Source organism: Schistocerca piceifrons, chromosome 2 (genome assembly GCF_021461385.2).
Source record: "Schistocerca piceifrons isolate TAMUIC-IGC-003096 chromosome 2, iqSchPice1.1, whole genome shotgun sequence".
NCBI classification, from domain to species: domain Eukaryota; kingdom Metazoa; phylum Arthropoda; class Insecta; order Orthoptera; family Acrididae; genus Schistocerca; species Schistocerca piceifrons.
This window is the reverse complement of record NC_060139.1, coordinates 1,023,302,269-1,023,320,965: the sequence shown is the minus strand read 5'-3', so window position 1 is coordinate 1,023,320,965 and position 18,697 is coordinate 1,023,302,269. Positions and strand designations below refer to the sequence as shown.

Genomic DNA, 18,697 nt, shown 5'->3' with positions numbered 1-18,697 from the left:
AGGAATGAAAAGGAACTAAGGATGCATAAAAGAAAAACGAACTGTATTAGCGCACTGGTAACGTGTATACAACCACCTTGGCGCCAATGAAAAATATACTACAATTCGCAAGAAAAGCATTTCAAAACAAGTTTAAGAAATTTAAATTACGTTTTAATTTTTTTTGCAACTATTCGTGGATGCACAGAGATCAACTGCCACTGATGCTAAACATAACACTTCAGTAATCATCTTTTGAATGTTTCAGTTTTTATTTCCGTGGTTGCTGACAAAATTGAAGAGGAATTATACCTTATGCAAGACCCCTTTGAAGTTTTGCTTTCACCCAAACATGTTTCGGCATTTTGTGCTATCTTCAGTGGATTTATTTTCTATTTTCTTCCTGCAAAATTGTCATTACATGTAAATCTTTAAAGGAACTTTTGATACAAAATATTTACGTTTGTAAGATGAGCTATTGTTGTAAAATGTTGTATATTGGCTTGCTTATAGTACAGAGTTGAGGTATGTATAACTGAGATGTGGGTGGGGGGATGGGGGGGGGGATAAAGCGAGCGACCGATTGCGGCGATACCGTGAGCAATCCGTTTCTTCGTGTGTGGTGCCCTTAAATCCCACCCTTAGGGGAAGCCGAGAGTGGGAGGGAAATGATGAAAGAGACGAGAGCAGAAAAACCGTAGCAGTGATTATCCTGTGAATGTTTGGTGGGTTCTAAACCGAAACTTGCGTCATAGAAACTCCTACCTCAATATCTTCAGAGTAATCGAGTGTTGGGACATCAGGCAGTCCATGGGACAACCTCTCCAGGTTGTAGCGGGCGAACAGCTGCCTCAGCGCGCGATAGAAGAGGCTGCCGCGCAAGTTGCCGTTGGACATGCTGTAGTTGGCAGCACTGAGGAAGTACGGGTAGCGGTAGTTGAAATCTGCGAAGAACTCGTTCAGCCCGACGTCCTCGGTGAAGTAGGTAAGCATCTGCTCTGGTGAGTGCGTCGCCACCGGGAATCCTGTGTAGCCAGCCTGCACGTAGTACGGCTTGTCAGCTGAGACGTAACCTGTCAACCGAAACGCAGTCTAGTTAATCCACTGAGATGCGAGATGATGATAGGTCTGTCTGGGGACGGAGTAACAGTGAACGAAAGCGTGGGCTAAAGCGCAGCGTCATAACTGCAACAATTAAATAACAGAGTAACAGTTTCAAACGCAAACAATTACAGTAAATACTAAAACTCGGCATACTTGTCACAGGGAGTTACCCGCGATCCTTTTTTATACAAAACAGACTTATTATCCGTCTATCGGACGTTGTTTTTATTATTTCAGACTGAGTGGCTTCGTGCAGTGACGCCAAATTTTAGATCAGTTAAACAATATAAAAACAGAAGACAATTTGATTCTAATCCTATATTTACAATATTACAGAAACATAAAAAATTTCTGTCTGATTGTGACTGTGGCCATGTGTGTGTGTATGTGTATGTGTATGTGTGTGTGTGTGTGTGTGTGTGTGTGTGAATTTTGTTTGCTTGAGTGTGTAGTGTATGTGTGTGTGTGTGTGTGTGTGTGTGTGTGTGTGTGTGTGTGTGTGTGTCTGTCGTCGTTTTTTGACAAAGGCCTTGTTGGCCGAAAGCTTATTACAGTTACAGACTAACTAGTCTTAAATGAACTCTCAGCATCACTGTTATGCTAAACCAAGCTAACATACTGTGGCTTTATATTAAAATCTTAAACCTGATTGGTCTAAAACGCCCATAGCGCCATCTGCGTCTAGCAACTGATTTAAAAATGCAGTCTTAAAATAAAACAATGGAAAATCCAGGATGGAATGGAACAATGTTATGAAAAGGTTAGTTTTTACTCACAGCGGACATGCTAAGTTGCATACAGGCACAACAAAAGGACTGTCACAAAATAAGCTTTTGGCCAAAAAGGCTTTTGTCAAAAATAGACGACAGACATACACACACACACACACACACACACACACACACAAAGGCAAACACAACTCACACACACATGACTACAGTCTCTGGTTTGCCAAACCAGATTACGAGCAGCATGAGGAGTGCATGATGGGAGAGGAAGCTGTGTGGGGGTAAGGAGGAGGCTGGGGCAAGGGGTGGGGGGGGGGGTGGGGGAGGGATAGACGAGTAGTTGTAGATCAGCTTCAGCTGCCAGTGACTGTGTTTGTGTGTGTGTTTATGTGTGTGTGAGAGAGAGAGTTGTGTTTGCCGCACGGGATTAGCCAAGTGGTCTAAGGCACTGCAGTCATGGACTGTGCGGCTGGTCCCGGCGGAGGCTTGAGTCCTCCCTCGGGCATAGGTGTGTGTGTTTGTCCTTAGGATAATTTAGGTTAAGTAGTGTGTAGGCTTAGGGACTGATCACCTTACCAGTTAAGTCCCAAGAGATTTCACACACATTTGAACATTTTTTAGAGTTGTGTTTGCTTGAGTGTCTGTGTGTGTGTGTGTGTGTGTGTGTGTGTGTGTGTGTGTGTGTGTGTGTGTTGTCTGTCTTTTTCTGATGAAGGCCTTGTTAGCCAAAAGCTTATTTTGTGACATTCGTTTTGTTGTGCCTATTTGCGACTCAGCATCTCTGCTATATGGTGAGTAGCAACTATCCTTTTCATAATATTGTTACAATATTAAAATAATTTATACATAAAACATTCCCGATATTAAGCATAAAACATTACAGAGGACTTCTTAGATTTTCAAAAGTCTAACTTTTTATGTCAGTAGCTCCTGCTTACGAACTGAAAAGTTAAGAAAAGGGCGCCAAAACAAGCAATTTTTCGACAATTTTTAAGAAAGAAATCTATTAAGAAACTATGTAACAATTACGTTGGAAGCTTTAAGTGTCAAGTAAACCAATGCACAAGACTAGCAATAGACCTTCTTTCAGTAACACCAAAGTAAATTATCACAAAGGAAAATGGATGTTGAAGAAGAATCAATATTTTCAGTATGAAGGTGTCATCCATTATTTACATTCAATGGTTCAAATGACTCTGAGCACTATGGGACTTAACATCTGAGGTCATCAGTCCACTAGAACTTAGAAACCTATGTAACCTAAGGACATCACACACATCCATGCCCGAGGTAGAATTCGAACCTGCGACCGTAGCGGTCGCTCTGTTCCAGACTGAAGCGCCTATAACCGCTCGGCGATTATTTCCGTATACTGCAATGATTAGTGCACATAACCCTAACAAGATGTAACGATATTACACCATAGGATAATCTTCATACTGGAATGAAATGCGAATAGGAATGAAATGAAACCGCTTCAGGTAATTTAATTTTGCTCGAACATCAATCTTGTTTTCCAATTACAGAGTGGGATTGTCACGTACCCGTCATCGAAGTATAGCTACGTTTCGAAGATCGATTAGAGGACACTTTTCAGAGGAAGGTGAGAAAAGATATTCTTCGTTCTTCACAATTAAGAAATCAGAAACAAAACGAAATAGAAAGAACATAGTCGGCACTTTGAAACATGTTTTTCTGCCTTTTGTTTTCTCAATGATCCAAAAAAATATTTTTTGCGATCCGACACTGGACAATCACATTTTGTGAACTGCATTTATGTTCTTTTTTAATTTAAAGAAGAGCGCTATCTTTGACCGTGCCCCCCCCCCCCCCCCCCCCCCCCCCCCCCCGCCCTCTAAAGCAGTCTCCGTCTTACACCGCCGCTACGGTCGCAGGTTTGAATCCTGCCTCGGGCATATATGTGTGTGATGTCCTTAGATTAGTTAGGTACAAGGAGTTCTAGGTTCTAGGGGACTGATGACCTCATGACCTCAGATGTTACGTCCCGTAGTGCTCAGAGCCAGAACCAGAAGAACCTTCCACGGTCCACGTCGCCTCACCTTGTAGCTTGGCGTCGTAGACCCGCTGGATGACGTCAGAAGTGATGAATAGCTCTGGGTGTATCTCGTAGATGGGTGGCAAGATAAGGTCCCTCGTGTCTTCGCGCAGTCTTACAGCCATGAAGAATGCGACCAAAAACTGCCCTTTGTTCACTCGCTCACGGAGATACAGGGCCGTCTGCAAAATGGGAGAAAAAAATCTTAGAGCATATGCTGATGAAGTTATTGGGAAAGATGGATGTGACACGAAACACTGACGTAGCTGTCAAGGTATCTTATTTGACCCTAGAAACATAGAGAAATGCATATAAAGAATCACAATAGAAACCTGTTACGAAAATATGGAAGAAATTAAGTACAAACAAACAAACACATACGCAAAGGAGAGGGACAGAGAGCGAGGGGGAGAGGGGGTGTGAGCATATAGGCGTTTACATGTCTATGTGATAAAATACACATAAGATATGTCCGCCCCGATAGCTGAGTGATCAGCCGGCACGTTAACTCAGCGTGTTCGGTCAGAGGGTTAATTGCCCTCTGTAATAAAAAGAACTGAGTTAACCGATCAACGACGAACATAAAAGGGTGTCTTAGGACGTCCGCCCCGAGCAGATGCAACGAACGAAAGCGAACAAAATGAGATTAAAAAAAAAAGTGGTCAGCGTGACGGATTGTCGTCCTACGGGCCCGGTTTCGATTCCCGGCTGCGCCGGAGATTTTCTCCGCTCAGTGACTGGGTGTTGTGTTGCCTTCATCATCATTTCATCCCCATCCGGCGCGCAGGTCGCCCAATGTGGCATCGATTGTAATAAGACCTGCACCAAGGCGGCCGGACCTGCCCCGCAAGGGGCCTTCCGGCCAATCACGCCAAACGCTCATTTCATTTCCAGTATAAGAAATTAATTCTCTCGAGCTTCCAGCCGCGTCAGTTGGTTTAAAACCTGAAATCTGTGGAAGGAAGTGAGCCACTTAATTGCCCACGTTGCCCATGTGTGGGTGTCAGTTGATCTAGCTATTTTCTCATGACACTTAGCAGGTGTTGGGGCACTTAATTTTATTACAACAGTAATTAATATATGATCAAAAAGAGTAACTTTAGATCAAAAGAGCCACTTACGGAAGATGTTCACGCAAAACGGCTACAACAACCGCCAGATTTCTCTGGCCATCTTTCCGAAAACATGTAAGCAGAATGACCCCCAAGGAGAGCTCTAAGAAGCTTACGTTTTTTCCGTTCTGTGGCTCAGTAACAGGAAAGATTGGCCAGCTCCTAAAGAGGCATAAAACCGATTCGGTCTTCAGGGCTCCAGCAAAAATTTGGCAGCTTATGAGGCCTGTGAAAGATGCCGTAAGCCTCAGAATCCCAGGAGTATATAAAATACTGTGTGGGTGTGGATATTTTATGTCAAACAGACTGTACGTACTATTAATCAGCGCTGTGTAGAACACGAGAGATGTGTTCGCATTCGGTAATCAGCGATAGCAGAGCATGCTTTAGGAAACGGACAACGTATTGCATTCGACGACATCTGTTATTAAAAGGATTACCGAGCGGGGTAGCGCAGTGATTAGCACGCTGGACTCGCATTGGGGAGGACGACGGTTCAATCCCGCGTCCGGCCATCCTGATTTAGGTTTTCCGTGATTTCCCTAAATCACTCCAGCCAAATGCCGGGATGGTTCCTCTGAAAGGGCACGGCCGACTTCCTTCCCAATCCTTCCCTAATCCGATGAGACCGATGACCACGCTGTCTGGTCTCCTTCCCCAAACCAACCAACCAACCAACCAACCTAAAAGGATTATTAGTTTCGGACATCGTATTGCATTCGACGAGACATTTGTTATTATACGGATTAATAGTTTCTGGGACAGGTTAATAAAAGTAGCGATCTAGACAAAAAAACTGTGATAACACCCTCAGCTTGCAGCTAAGCACTGCTTGAGACCCGACAGTCGGAGGGTAGAAGAGAGCGCGCAAAGAAAACATTATCTTACATGGAGCTGGAGCTACCACCAGTGACGTCACATAGGGCAGTGCGGCTATATAGGGACGGTAGCACCAGTTGACAACGTTCGAGGTGTGCTCGGCTGAAAACTGTGAATTTGAAGCGGCTGGAAGCTCGAGAGAATTTTATCAGTACAAATCGTAGCGAAACCATGCATTCGTGTATGTAACAGACTATGTCTAGTTAACAATTTCCGTTGAGTTTTAGGGAAGGCTTCCGAAAGTAACCTATGCTCTCTATGACACCGAAAGCGGTGCAGTCAGTTCTTCTAATGTAAGACTGCCGGAAATTCCAGCTTAGTTTTCATCTCTGAAACACACGAACCTCACTAAATTACCTGGAAACACAAGGAAAAGTGGTAATTATACAGGGTTATTACAAATGATTGAAGCGATTTCACAGCTCTACAATAACTTTATTATTTGAGATATTTTTACAATGCTTTGCACACACATACAAAAACTCAAAAAGTATTTATAGGCATTCACAAATGTTCGATATGTGCCCCTTTAGTGATTCGGCAGACATCAAGCCGATAATCAAGTTCCTCCCACACTCGGCGCAGCATGTCCCCATCAATGAGTTCGAAAGCATTGTTGATGCGAGCTCGCAGTTCTGGCACGTTTCTTAGTAGAGGAGGTTTAAACACTTCACCATTAAGAAAAAATGTTGCTTCATCACTGAGAACAAGTTTCGCACTGAACGCATCCTCTTCCATGAGCTGTTGCAACCGCGCCGAAAATTCAAAGCGTTTGACTTTGTCATCGGGTGTCAGGGCTTGTAGCAATTGTAAACGGTAAGGCTTCTGCTTTAGCCTTGTCCGTAAGATTTTCCAAACCGTCGGCTGTGGTACGTTTAGCTCCCTGCTTGCTTTATTCGTCGACTTCCGCGGGCTACGCGTTTAACTTGCCCGCACGCGTTCAACCGTTTCTTCGCTCACTGCAGGCCGACCCGTTGATTTCCCGTTACAGAGGCATCCAGAAGCTTTAAACTGCGCATACCATCGCCGAATGGAGTTCGCAGTTGGTGGATCTTTGTTGAACTTCGTCCTGAAGTGTCGTTGCACTGTTATGACTGACTGATGTGAGTGCATTTCAAGCACGACATACGCTTTCTCGGCTCCTGTCGCCATTTTGTCTCACTGCACTCTCGAGCGCTCTGGCAGCAGAAACCTGAAGTACGGCTTCAGCCGAACAAAACTTTATGAGCTTTTCTACGTATCTGTAGTGTGTCGTGACCATATGTCAATGAATGGAGCTACAGTGAATTTATGAAATCGCTTCAATCATTTGTAATAGCCCTGTACATGGGTGGTTATAATTAAACTTTACCTATTTGACACGTTATAACACGGAAACTAATTACCGTACGAGTACCAAACTTGGTAGCATTAATGTCCAGAGTATCGGGTGCATGATTTCCATGCGCGACAGAGCCACGGTCCAGTTGCAACTATGGCCACCAGGTGCGTGATCAGACATCGTGATTCATAGTCCCACACCCTGACCTGTCGCAGTGCACCTGTTGATGTGTCGCCGGCCGCGGTGGCCGTGCGGTTCTGGCACTTCAGTCCGGAACCGCGGGACTGCTACGGTCGCAGGTTCGAATCCTGCCTCGGGCATGGGTGTGTGTGATGTCCTTAGGTTAGTTAGGTTTAAGTAGTTCTAAGTTCTAGGGGACTTACGACCTGAGATGTTGAGTCCCATAGTGCTCAGAGCCATTTGAACCATTTTTTTTGTTGATGTGTCAGTGTGAGCTTGAACAAAAGGAGCAGAATATTATTGGTGAAGCTCTACTATCAAAACAACAGTAATGCTGCAGCTGTACTTCGAGAATATAGCTGGCTGAAAGGATTACGGAAGGCTCCTCTTTCTCCACCTGCTGTGCGGAGCATGATGAAGAACTTCGACTCAACTGGAGAACTGGACATAGCTCCGGGAAGAGGCCGACAACCGGTTGCACCACAGGTGGTTGATGAAATCGCTTTCGCTATGGCAGACAACGCTGCGCGCAATTCTCGATCGTCAGGCAGTGCTCGTGCTGTGTCACGACAGTTGAACATCCCGTGGTCCACTGTACGGAAGGTGCTTCCAACCATTCTCAAATGATATCCGTACGAGATCCATATCGTACAGCAGCTTGCGCCACAGAACGCACAACGACGTGTTGTCTTCGCTCTCCACTTTCTCGCAAGGATTGAAGTGGACGAAGGCTGGCCCTGGACCATCCTATGGACAGACGAAGTTCATTTTTCTTTGACGGGTGAGGTGAACGCACAGAATTTCCGAGTGTGGGGATCTTCACCTCCAGTCACTGTGCATGGAGTTCCCCGGTATGGTGAACGCGTTACCATATGGTGTGGCTTCATTGTTTTTTGAACAGGTTGGCCCTCAGTGACCAAAGACGTGCAGTGCAGTGTGACTGACCACCGTTACTGCGATATGCTTCACCAGCATGTCATACACGCTCTACAGGAGAGAGATGTATTGAAATCAACATCTTTAATACAAGATGGGGCCCCACAGCATATTGCTTGAGAAGTTCATCTACTTCTCCGTACACATTTGGAAACGTTCTGATTATCAACCGACCGCTTCCAAATGCTTGACCGGCACGATCACCTGATCTTACTCCCTGTGATTTCCGTTTGTGGAGCTATCTGTAGGACAGGGTTTACCAGGGGAACATTCACACATGTACTTGATAAGAAGCGCAGCTTATCAAGAGAGGTAGCCACCATACCTACAGATATGCTTCGTTCTGTTGTGCAGAATGCAATCCTGCGCTTTCAGACTCTTCTGGACACTGATGGGCGCCATGTTGAGCCGCTTTTGTAGCAGTAAATTTACTGGTATCTAATAGTATGATGTACCATAGCAGCACATTAAAATTTTTTCAGTTGAATCGATTCTGCATTATTTCTCTTACCCATGTCCTTGACATTAATGCTACCAAGTTTGGTCGTCGTACAGTAATTGGTTTCCGTGCTATAACGTATTAAGTAGGGAAAATTTAATTATAACCACCCGTTATATACAGTGCCTTGATGGTAAAACTTCTTGCCGAACAGTTCATATCATACTAAAGTATTAGATTATTTTCGTTCTGGAATCTTCTTTTTCTTGTGCTTGTCCCGCACCGGCGCTGGAGCGCTACTGTTATTAATGGATTTGGCATGGTTAAAAATGACCGACTGCCCTTCCTGTCGCCACCCCGTTTCGCTCCCCCCCCTCCTACCCCCCACCCACCACACACACACAGCTCCTGTTATAGAGTATGTCTGCTCCAACTGTCTGCATGTATCGTTATTCGTTATTCATGTGGACGTGAGCGATAGTTTCCTGTTTGCGAATCGTGTAACTGAGATAAGACTGGGTTACCAGCCCAATATTCACCTCGTGGGATGTCGAAAACCACCTAAAATTACATCCAGCACACCGATTCACAAAGAGCGGATTCGATCTGCGGCCAGCGGACCTCTCTGTTCTGAAAATGGCGCTTTAACACGTACGGCTATCTCAGCAGATCAGTTGTTTTCTGGGATAAAAAAGGTAAAGGAAGTGCAGAAGAAAAGATATGCGAAAACTGATCTAGAAATTATGGCTATTTTCTGTTTACTTGCGTTCTCAATCCCGTACTATTTTAAAATAGTTCCCTTTAGATGCAGAAGCTGTTGAGAAAAAACCAGACGGAAAATGTCATTTCCAAAATGAAACTATGTTTCTCTACCTTGTAATTATGGAAGCCACACAGAAACTAAAACCTTGAATTTCTAGGTATATACACACTCTTCGTCTCTCTATAATACACACAGACAAACTCACATGGAAGCATGGTGCGGAATTACCTTGTAAAAGACGTCATAATCGTTGGCGTGGTAGAGAAGGTCGAAGACAAGCTTGATCTGATCCACATGGCGATCATCGAATACGGATATTGGCTGGTACACCGCGAGAAGCTCCTCACTGTTCAGCAACTCCACGAACATTTCAGCCACGTATGGAACCTGAAATATACACATGGACTGTATCAGAAGTTGTAGGCTCGCAATACTGTCTCGCCGTTCGTTCCTCGCGGTCGCACGTTTAAGAATTAATACAGGGTGTATCAAAAAGAATCATCCGACTTAAAAAAAAATCACAGCTATTATGTTATATGAGATATGTGCGTGAACGATGTTCGGTTGGAAAGAGCACACTCTCGAGTTTTACATGGTTCCCAGTAGGTAGCAGCAGTGTACGCCCGCTTCAGTTTTAGTAGAAATGGTGTCGGGACAACAGAAAGCGTTGTGTGGTCTACGTTTTGGGCAGTGCGGATCAGTAATGACTATTCAGCGTGATTTTCGTACTAGGTATGGTGTGGATCCTCCTACAGCACAGAGTATTAGACGATGGCATGAACAATTCCGAGGCGTAAAGGCAAATCGTCGGGCCGTCCCCGAGCATCTGACACAGACGCCGAACGCATCCGCCATAGCTTCACAAGGAGTCTGCAGAAATCCGTTCGCCGTGCAGCTGGACGACTCGACATATCCCCGATGTCCGTCTGGCGTGTCTTGCGTCGACGTTTACACATGAAGCCATGCAAAATTCAGCTACTGCAAGCTTTTCGTGAAGGTGACAAACAACAACGTGTGGAGTTCTGTAATTTCGTTCTTGGCAAGATGGAGGATGACAGTTTTCTCCAAGGCCTTAGTATTTAGTGACGAGGCAACATTCCATTTAAATAGAAAATGAACCGTCATACCTGAGAGTATGGGGCACCGAACGACCACATGAAGTTGTACAGCCGGCCGGAGTGGCTGATCGATTCTAGGCGCTACAGTCTGGAACCGCGCGACTGCTACGGTCGCAGGTTTGAATCCTGCCTCGGGCATGGATGTGTGTGGTGTCCTTAGGTTAGTTAGATTTAAGTAGTTCTAAGTTCTAGGGGACTGATGACCTCAGAAGTTAAGTCCCATAGTGCTCAGAGCCATTTGAACCATTTGAAGTTGTACAACTTGAGAGGGACTCTAAAATTTAATGTGTTTTGTGCCGTTTCACGTGAAAAGATGTATGGGCCATTTTTTCTTACCGAGAACACTGTTACAGGAAGCACTTATCTCAATATGCTTGAGAACTTTTTCTCCCACAGTTGAAGACTGATTCTAACGAGTTCATTTACCAACATGATGGCGCACCGCCACACTGGCATCTGGAAGTGCGGGAAGTTTTAAATCAAAGGATTACTGAGCGATGCATCGGTCGCACTGGACCAAATGATTCAGCCTTACATTACTGGCCTCCAAGGCCAGTACCAGACCTGACTGAATGTGATTATTTCTTGCGGGGGTTTATAAAAGACTGTTTATGTGCCTCCGTTACCAACAACAAAGAATGAACTGAGACATCACATAACAGGATCTGTGGAAGCTGTAACTCAAGACATGCTCGCTGCAATGTGGGAACAATTTGAATACCGCATTGACGTATACAGGGCTATTACAAATGATTGAAGCGATTTCATAAATTCACTGTAGCTCCATTCATTGACATATGGCCACGACACACTACAGATACATAGAAAAACTCATAAAGTTTTGTTCGGCTGAAGCCGCACTTCAGGTTTCTGCCGCCAGAGCACTCGAGAGCACAGTGAGACAAAATGGCGACAGGAACCGAGAAAGCATATGTCGTGCTTGAAATGCACTCACATCAGTCAGTCATAACAGTGCAACGACACTTCAGGACGAACTTCAACAAAGATCCACCAACTGCTAACTCCATTCGGCGAGGGTATGCGTAGTTTGAAGCTTCTGGATGCCTCTGCAAGGGGAAAACCGATGGATCGGTCGTGGTGGAGATCATGATCAGCAATTCATGTCATGGCCTCCACGCTCTGCCGACTTAACCCCATGCGATTTCTTTCTGTGGGGTTATGTGAAAGATTCAGTATTTAAACCTCCTCTACCAAGAAACGGGCCAGAACTGCGAGCTCGCATCAACGATGCTTTCGAACTCATTGATGGGGACATGCTGCGCCGAGTGTGGGAGGAACTTGATTATCGGCTTGATGTCTGCCGAATCACTAAAGGGGCACATATCGAACATTTGTGAATGCCTAAAAAAACTTTCTGAGTTTTTGTATGTGTGTGCAAAGCATTGCGAAAATATCTCAAATAATAAAGTTATTGTAGAGCTGTGAAATCGCTTCAATCATTTGTAATAACCCTGTACAGTGCATCTCAAGCGGGGCATGTTGAACACTTATGAAAAGGTACGAAAAAAACCTTTTTGAGTTTCCCATTAATCAAAAAACGAAATTAGTTTATATGTTTATTAGTTTCAGAAATATAGACGTGCAAAATCGGATGGTTCTTTTTGATACACCCTATATATTCCAGGTCGGAAAGAAACCTGGTCGTCTGTTTAGAGGATAGGCACCAGTCACTGACGAATACCACTGATACCATATTAACTAACAAATTATTTATTTTCACATAGTACGATTAACTTTCACAAATATGTGAAATGAATAGAAAATACACCATGTGCAATAAATGCTGTGGTCTCTGCACATTTAATTTCTTATCTTTTTATCCGGGATACATTTGACGTGTATTCGGTGACGCATACATCTTGAGCCATTGCAGCCTGCAGCATCATTATTGGTTTCAGCATACAAATATTTTCTTCTCCAAAAATAGTCAAGATAAGCTATTATTTAACGTTCCATAATTCTGCACCAAACTGCTATAAAGCAGTACAGAACTGTAGTTCAGCAGATTTTGATTTGTGACAGTTCCCGCGAACTGGAAAGGATTGCGCCTTTCTTCATTTGTTGTCAGTCGCTCCAACAACCCTCTATAAACAACTGCCAACAGTAGTCAGTACAGACCGTATGGGCAGGCTCGCCGTTACCGGGTGTCTAAACCGCTTTTGAATTCCACAGAGAAAGCGAGATGGTAAGGGCTTTCAGACATTGGACTGGTATTTGTGAGTGCGAAATTCTTGAAACATAATTCTTAGCTAGACGTTTCTTTCTGAACTAAACTGATGACTCGAAGCCGATTTACACATCACTTCTCTTTGGACGTCTGCAGTTACTTCTGTACTCAGAAAATCACTCTAAAGTGAGCGGTGGAGAGTTCTTTGTACACTGAACCATGTGTTAAGGTTTCCTCTCCTTCCATTCATGGCAAGCGAGCTATCCTTAGTCGAAATTCACTCTCAGGGTGTCTACAAGAATAATACACTGGGGTTCAAAATTACAGCAACAACCGGAAATGTTACGAGATTGCGTTAATTTTGTCAAAAAACAGTATAAGCAGGTGATAGTAAAGTAGAAACAATGTAAAGAATAGAGAACCTAAACAACTGCAACATACATAACGGTAGACAAAAATGTTCTTGGTTTTTTCCAACTTAACTAATTTGCACACACATTCCAACAACCTGTTATTGTGCTCAGCATGGGCTAGACCGTCTATGGCAACAATGCAGGCCTGACAACGACCGGGCATGCTGCGAATGATGTAATCAATCTGATGTCGAGACAATAATACGCTGTCGGACAAAAAGCCATGAGATGTCGCTGTTAATCACGAGTCGACCCCGCTCGAGCCCTCAAAATTGCAGTAACAGGTCGAGGCGTTGTCTCTATATGGCGTCGGAATCGTTCTGGTGCCGGTCGTGGTGGCCGAGCGGTTCTGGCGCTTCAGTCCGGAACCACGCGGCTGCTGCGGTTGCAGGTTCGAATCCTGCCTCGGGCATGGATGTGTGTGATGTCCTTAGGTTAGTTAGGTTTAAGTAGTTCTAAGTTCTAGGGGACTGATGACCTCAGATGTTAAGTCCCATAGTTCTCACAAGGGAACCTCCCCATCGCACCCCCCTCAGATTTAGTTATAAGTCGGCACATTGGATAGGGCTTGAAAAACCGAACACAGATCAATAGAGAAAACAGGAAGAAGTTGTGTGGAACTATGAAAAAAATTTGTAAAATATACAAACTGAGTAGTCCATGCGCTAGATATGCAACATCAAGGAGAATGTGAACTCTGGAGCGCCATGGTCCCGTGGTTAGCGTGAGTGGCTGCGGAACGAGAGGTCCTTGGTTCAAGTCTTCCCTCGACTGGAAATTTTACTTTCTTTATTTTCGCAAAGTTATGATCTGTCCGTCGTTCATTGACGTCTCTGTTCACTGTAATAAGTGTAATGTCTGTGTTTTGCGACCGCACCGCAAAACCGTGCGATTAGTAGACGAAAGGACGTGCCTCTCCAATGGGAACCGAAAACATTTGATCACAAGGTCATAGGTGAACCGATTCCTCCACAGCAAAACACGTCTGATATATTCTATACAACACGGGTGACGGCATGTGTGTCACATGACAGGAATATGTTGTCGATCCACCTAACTTGTACACTTAGCGAATGGGTAAAAAGATTCTTCTACCTTGCTCGATTTAGGTTTTCTTCTGGATGTGATAATAACTCCCAAAAAAGTGATGAAAACATAAGAGTTTGTCACATAAACTGAAAATAAAAAATTAAAATTTTCACTCGAGGGAAGACAACCTACCACCTCTCGTTCCGTAGCTGCTCTCGCTAACCGGGAGACCACGGCGCTCCTTGACTCCCATTGTCCTTGATGTTGCCTATCTTCGCATGGACTACTCCGTTTGTATGTTTTACTAATTTTTTTCGTAGTTCCACACAACTTCTTCCTCTTTTCTCGATTGATCTGTGTTCAGTTTTTCAAGGCCTATCCACTGTGCCAACTTATAACTAAATCTGAGGGGGGTGCGATGGGGAGGTTCCCTTGTCAGAGCCATTTGAACCATTTGCCATCGTTCTGGTGAGGTACAGATGTGATCCACAATAGACCGCCGAACGCCTCAAACGGTTCTTCAGAGGTGACGTGACGTTCGTTCGTGAAACACTTGCGGTTGTCTTGCGCGACGGTTTACTGGGGCTCTGCGACACTGGAGATCCATCAAAACGCTGTTTACAACGGAAATCCGATTTCTTGCGTAGTCTCCGATATGGTATGATTCATGAGCTCTGTACCGATTACCGTCCCATGTTCAACGTCGATAAATCGTGATTTGCAGCCGTGTTCAGTGTACACATGTCTATAACGGACTGCTCACAAATCGCGTCTGTAACTGCGCCCATCAACTAGCCGCAACATTCCGGTGCCATGCACGGCACATCTTCAAATAGAAAAACCTCTATCGTGACTTTCAGTCAGTCGTTTTACTCACTAAAAATGCCCTGGAAAAGAAAGGAATTGAAGCTGGCACGATACTGTTTCCTCGGAGACGGCAGCAGTCGTTTACCTGATAGTTCTGGGGTACGACCTCGTACTCCTTAGCGATGGCAGCCAGGTCCTCCCACAGCAATGGCTGGTTGGCGTGGCTCAATAGCCGTAGCACGTCCTTCTGCCGAGTCAGCTGTACTTTATCATCTACGCAAAAAAAAAAAAAGAACAGGTATTAGCTGTCAACTCGTTCATGGATCTGTTATTCTTTCTATACTACTATGCCGGTTAATAGCCCATAAAATTCGTATACTTGCAAGTAAAGATCACCCACTTCACCTCACATTTTAAGGTGGGAAAAGCACACTTGCAGGACATAGCGCCAGCAATGGCGTCCGCGAGAAAACCTGGACTATGATTCTGATAATACGCAGTTGTAACATTCCGAAAGTACAGCTTTTAAACACAAACGCGGGCCGGTTGTTTTTTCACTTGCTTCACCCCAGTGCAGCCGTTTAATGTTCGATTTCTACGTACTGTGTGTGCTTTGCTCATTGTGTCAAAGTGCGCGGCTCCTGACCTGTAGCTGGTGCCAGAAATCTCTTTACTGTGTTTTACATTTCGAGTCAGAACTGCAATGTAAATGAAGCAAGTGAATGTGTGTGTCATTAAAGAAGCAGCGTAGCGCCATTTAGTTATTAACATTTCTGTTGAACGTTATTTTCTATGCATCGTAAAGCTGGCACTGTTAAAATGTTGAAGTGAAGTACTTTTGCAGAAGTTGCATTGTACTTCAACGTGGTTGTCATGACTAAATTTTAAATCGGAAATAATTAACCTCATTTCGCAACAACTCCGATTGATTTTGCTTATCATTTTGACTTTTAGGCTCATATTGTACAGGGTGTTCGGAAATTCCCCTTACAAACTTCTACGACTTGTAGAGGAGAGCAAGTACATAGTAATTTGAACTGGAATCCAACACGGTAGTCATGGTGAGGGGTGATTACGTCGGATCGGCTGATGTCACCTAACTTCCATACTACCTATCTGCCTTGGTTCGAGCATCATTCACGTGTCTGTGAGTGTTAGAGCGACATGATTGAGTATACGTTTGCAGAAAACACCGACATGATCCTGAACCAAGAAGTTCGCGGTCTTCTGAACACAGCGGTAATGCAAGAGCTGCACGTCGTCTTTATCACGATCGCTTTCGACAACTTCTAACGCCATCGCATGCCCTCTTCGCCACAATTAAGCAACGCCTACGAGAAAGGGTACTTTCACCGTCAGCAGGCATGACTGTGATGCTACAAGGAGATATTACACATCCGAAATGAGAGGAGCCGTACTGTATCACCTTAAAGAGAATCCGTCAACGAGTACACTAGTAATTTCTCTGGCTATTAATGACTGGAATTGTAAAACAAGTCATGTACTGGGTGATGCCTAATCAATTACTTGTAGCAGTGGCCGCGTTGCCAATGTGTTTTCTAATGGTAGTGGCACGGGAGAAGTACGTTTCCGGAAATGGATTACGCTTCAAGATACTATCTACTCACTCCACTCTACAAGTCCTAGAAGTTTTGACGGTAATTTCCTAACACACTGTATACATGCATCCAAATCAAAATAGTGAACCGAAGCAACAGAAGAATTGTTATGAAATGAGGTTAATTATTTTCGGTTTACAATTTAATCACGCCACTCAAGTTGAAATATAAGGCAACTCCAACAGATGTACTTTACCTCAACTCTTCAACAGTGTCAGCTTTACAGTCCAAAGAAAGAGATATATTGTTCAAATACACTGAAGCGCCAAATATCTGGTATAGGCATGCTTATTCAAATACAGAGATATGTAAACAGACAGAATACGGCGCTGCGTTCGGCAATGCCTACATAAGACAACAAGTATCTGGTGCAGTTGTTAGATCGGTTACTGCTGCTACAGTGGCAGATTATCAAGATTTATGTGAGTTTGAATCTGGTTGTTATAATTTTTTAGACAACATAGTTGTATGGAGATAAACATCGATTAATTTACTTATAATCAATTATTCAAAATGTATGTCACAATCTTATTATATATCTTGCTGCCAACCGGTTTCAACCCGCGATGGAGTCATCATCAGGGGTCCGCAGCTCGTGGTCGTGCGGTAGCGTTCTCGCTTCCCGCGCCCGGGTTCCCAGGTTCGATTCCCGGCGGCGTCAGGGATTTTTCTCTGCCTCGTGATGACTGGGTGTTGTGTGATGTACTTAAGTTAGTTAGGTTTAAGTAGTTCTAAGTTCTAGGGGACTGATGACCATAGATGTTAAGTCCCATAGTGCTCAGAGCCATTTTTCACCTTGCTAACCATGCACAGGCAGGGTGACGACTCCAACGAGCGACCAAATGGTGTAAATTGCCCTGAAGGTGACCCCATCGCGGGTTGAAACCGGTTGGCAGCAAAATAAATAATGCGATTATGACTGTCATTTTGAATAACTGGTTGTTATAGTCGGGGCACGAGCGATGGGATACAGCATCGATGAAGTGAGGATTTTCCCGTATGACCATTTCACGAGTGTACCGTGAATATCAGGAATCATGTAAAACATCAAATTTCCGACATCGCTGAGCCCGGAAATGAAAGGGAGCAAAGACGACTGAAGATAATCGTTCAACTTGACACAAGTGCAATACTTCAGCAAATTGCTGCAGATTTCAATGCTGGGCCATCAACAAGTGTCAGCGTGCGAACCATTCAACGAATCATCATCGATATGGGCTTTCGGAACCGAACGCCTACTCGTGTACCACTGACGACTGCACGAGACAAAGCTTTACGCCCAGTCTGGGCCCGCCAACACCGACATTGGACTGTTGATGATTGGAAATACGTTGCCTGGTCGGACGAGTCTAGTTTCAAATTGTATCGAGCGGATGGACGTGTACGGGTATGGAGACAACTTCATGAATCCATGGACACTGCATGTCAGCAGGGAACTGTTCAAGCTGATGGAGGCTCTGTAATGGTGTGGGGCGTGTGCAGTTGAAATGATATGGGACGCCTGATATGTCTAGATACTCGTACAACTCTTACAGGTGACACGTACGTAAGCATCCTGTCTGTTTACCTGCATCCATTCATGTCCATTGTGCATTGCAACGGACTTGGGCAATACCAGCAGGACAATGTGAAAGCCCACACGTCCAGAATTGCTACAGAGTAGCTCCAGGAACGCTCTTCTGAGTTTAAACATTTCCGCTGGATACCAAACTCCCCAGACATATCTGGGATGCCTTGCAACGTGCTGTTCAGAAGAGGCCTCTACCCCCTCGTACTCTTACGGATTTATGGACAGCCCTGCAGGATTGGTGGTATCAATTCACTCCAGCGTTACTTCAGATATTGGTCGAGTCCGTGCCATTTCGTGTTGCGGCACTTCTGTGTGCTCGCGGAGGCCCTACACGATAATAAGCAGGTGTACCAGTTTCTTTGGCTCTTGAGCGTAATATTGAGCGTACATGTATGTGAGGTCGACAGGTTACGTACTCTTTTCGAGTAAAATAACGAGTTCTGGATCAAAATTCGT

General features: G+C 44.5%; 1 protein-coding gene across 1 annotated transcript in view; it reads right to left on the bottom strand.

Moving 5' to 3' along the window:
• LOC124777678 (hexamerin-like) overlaps nucleotides 1–18,697 on the bottom strand; it is a 57,131-nt gene that overhangs the window by 25,253 nt on the left and 13,181 nt on the right. Inside the window, exons 2-5 of the mRNA XM_047253155.1 lie at nucleotides 15,198–15,325; nucleotides 9,726–9,884; nucleotides 3,872–4,049; nucleotides 745–1,052 (exon numbers count right to left, since the gene is read on the bottom strand). Coding sequence (XP_047109111.1) covers nucleotides 745–1,052; nucleotides 3,872–4,049; nucleotides 9,726–9,884; nucleotides 15,198–15,325 — 773 coding nt within the window. The remainder of the gene's footprint in view (nucleotides 1–744; nucleotides 1,053–3,871; nucleotides 4,050–9,725; nucleotides 9,885–15,197; nucleotides 15,326–18,697) is intronic.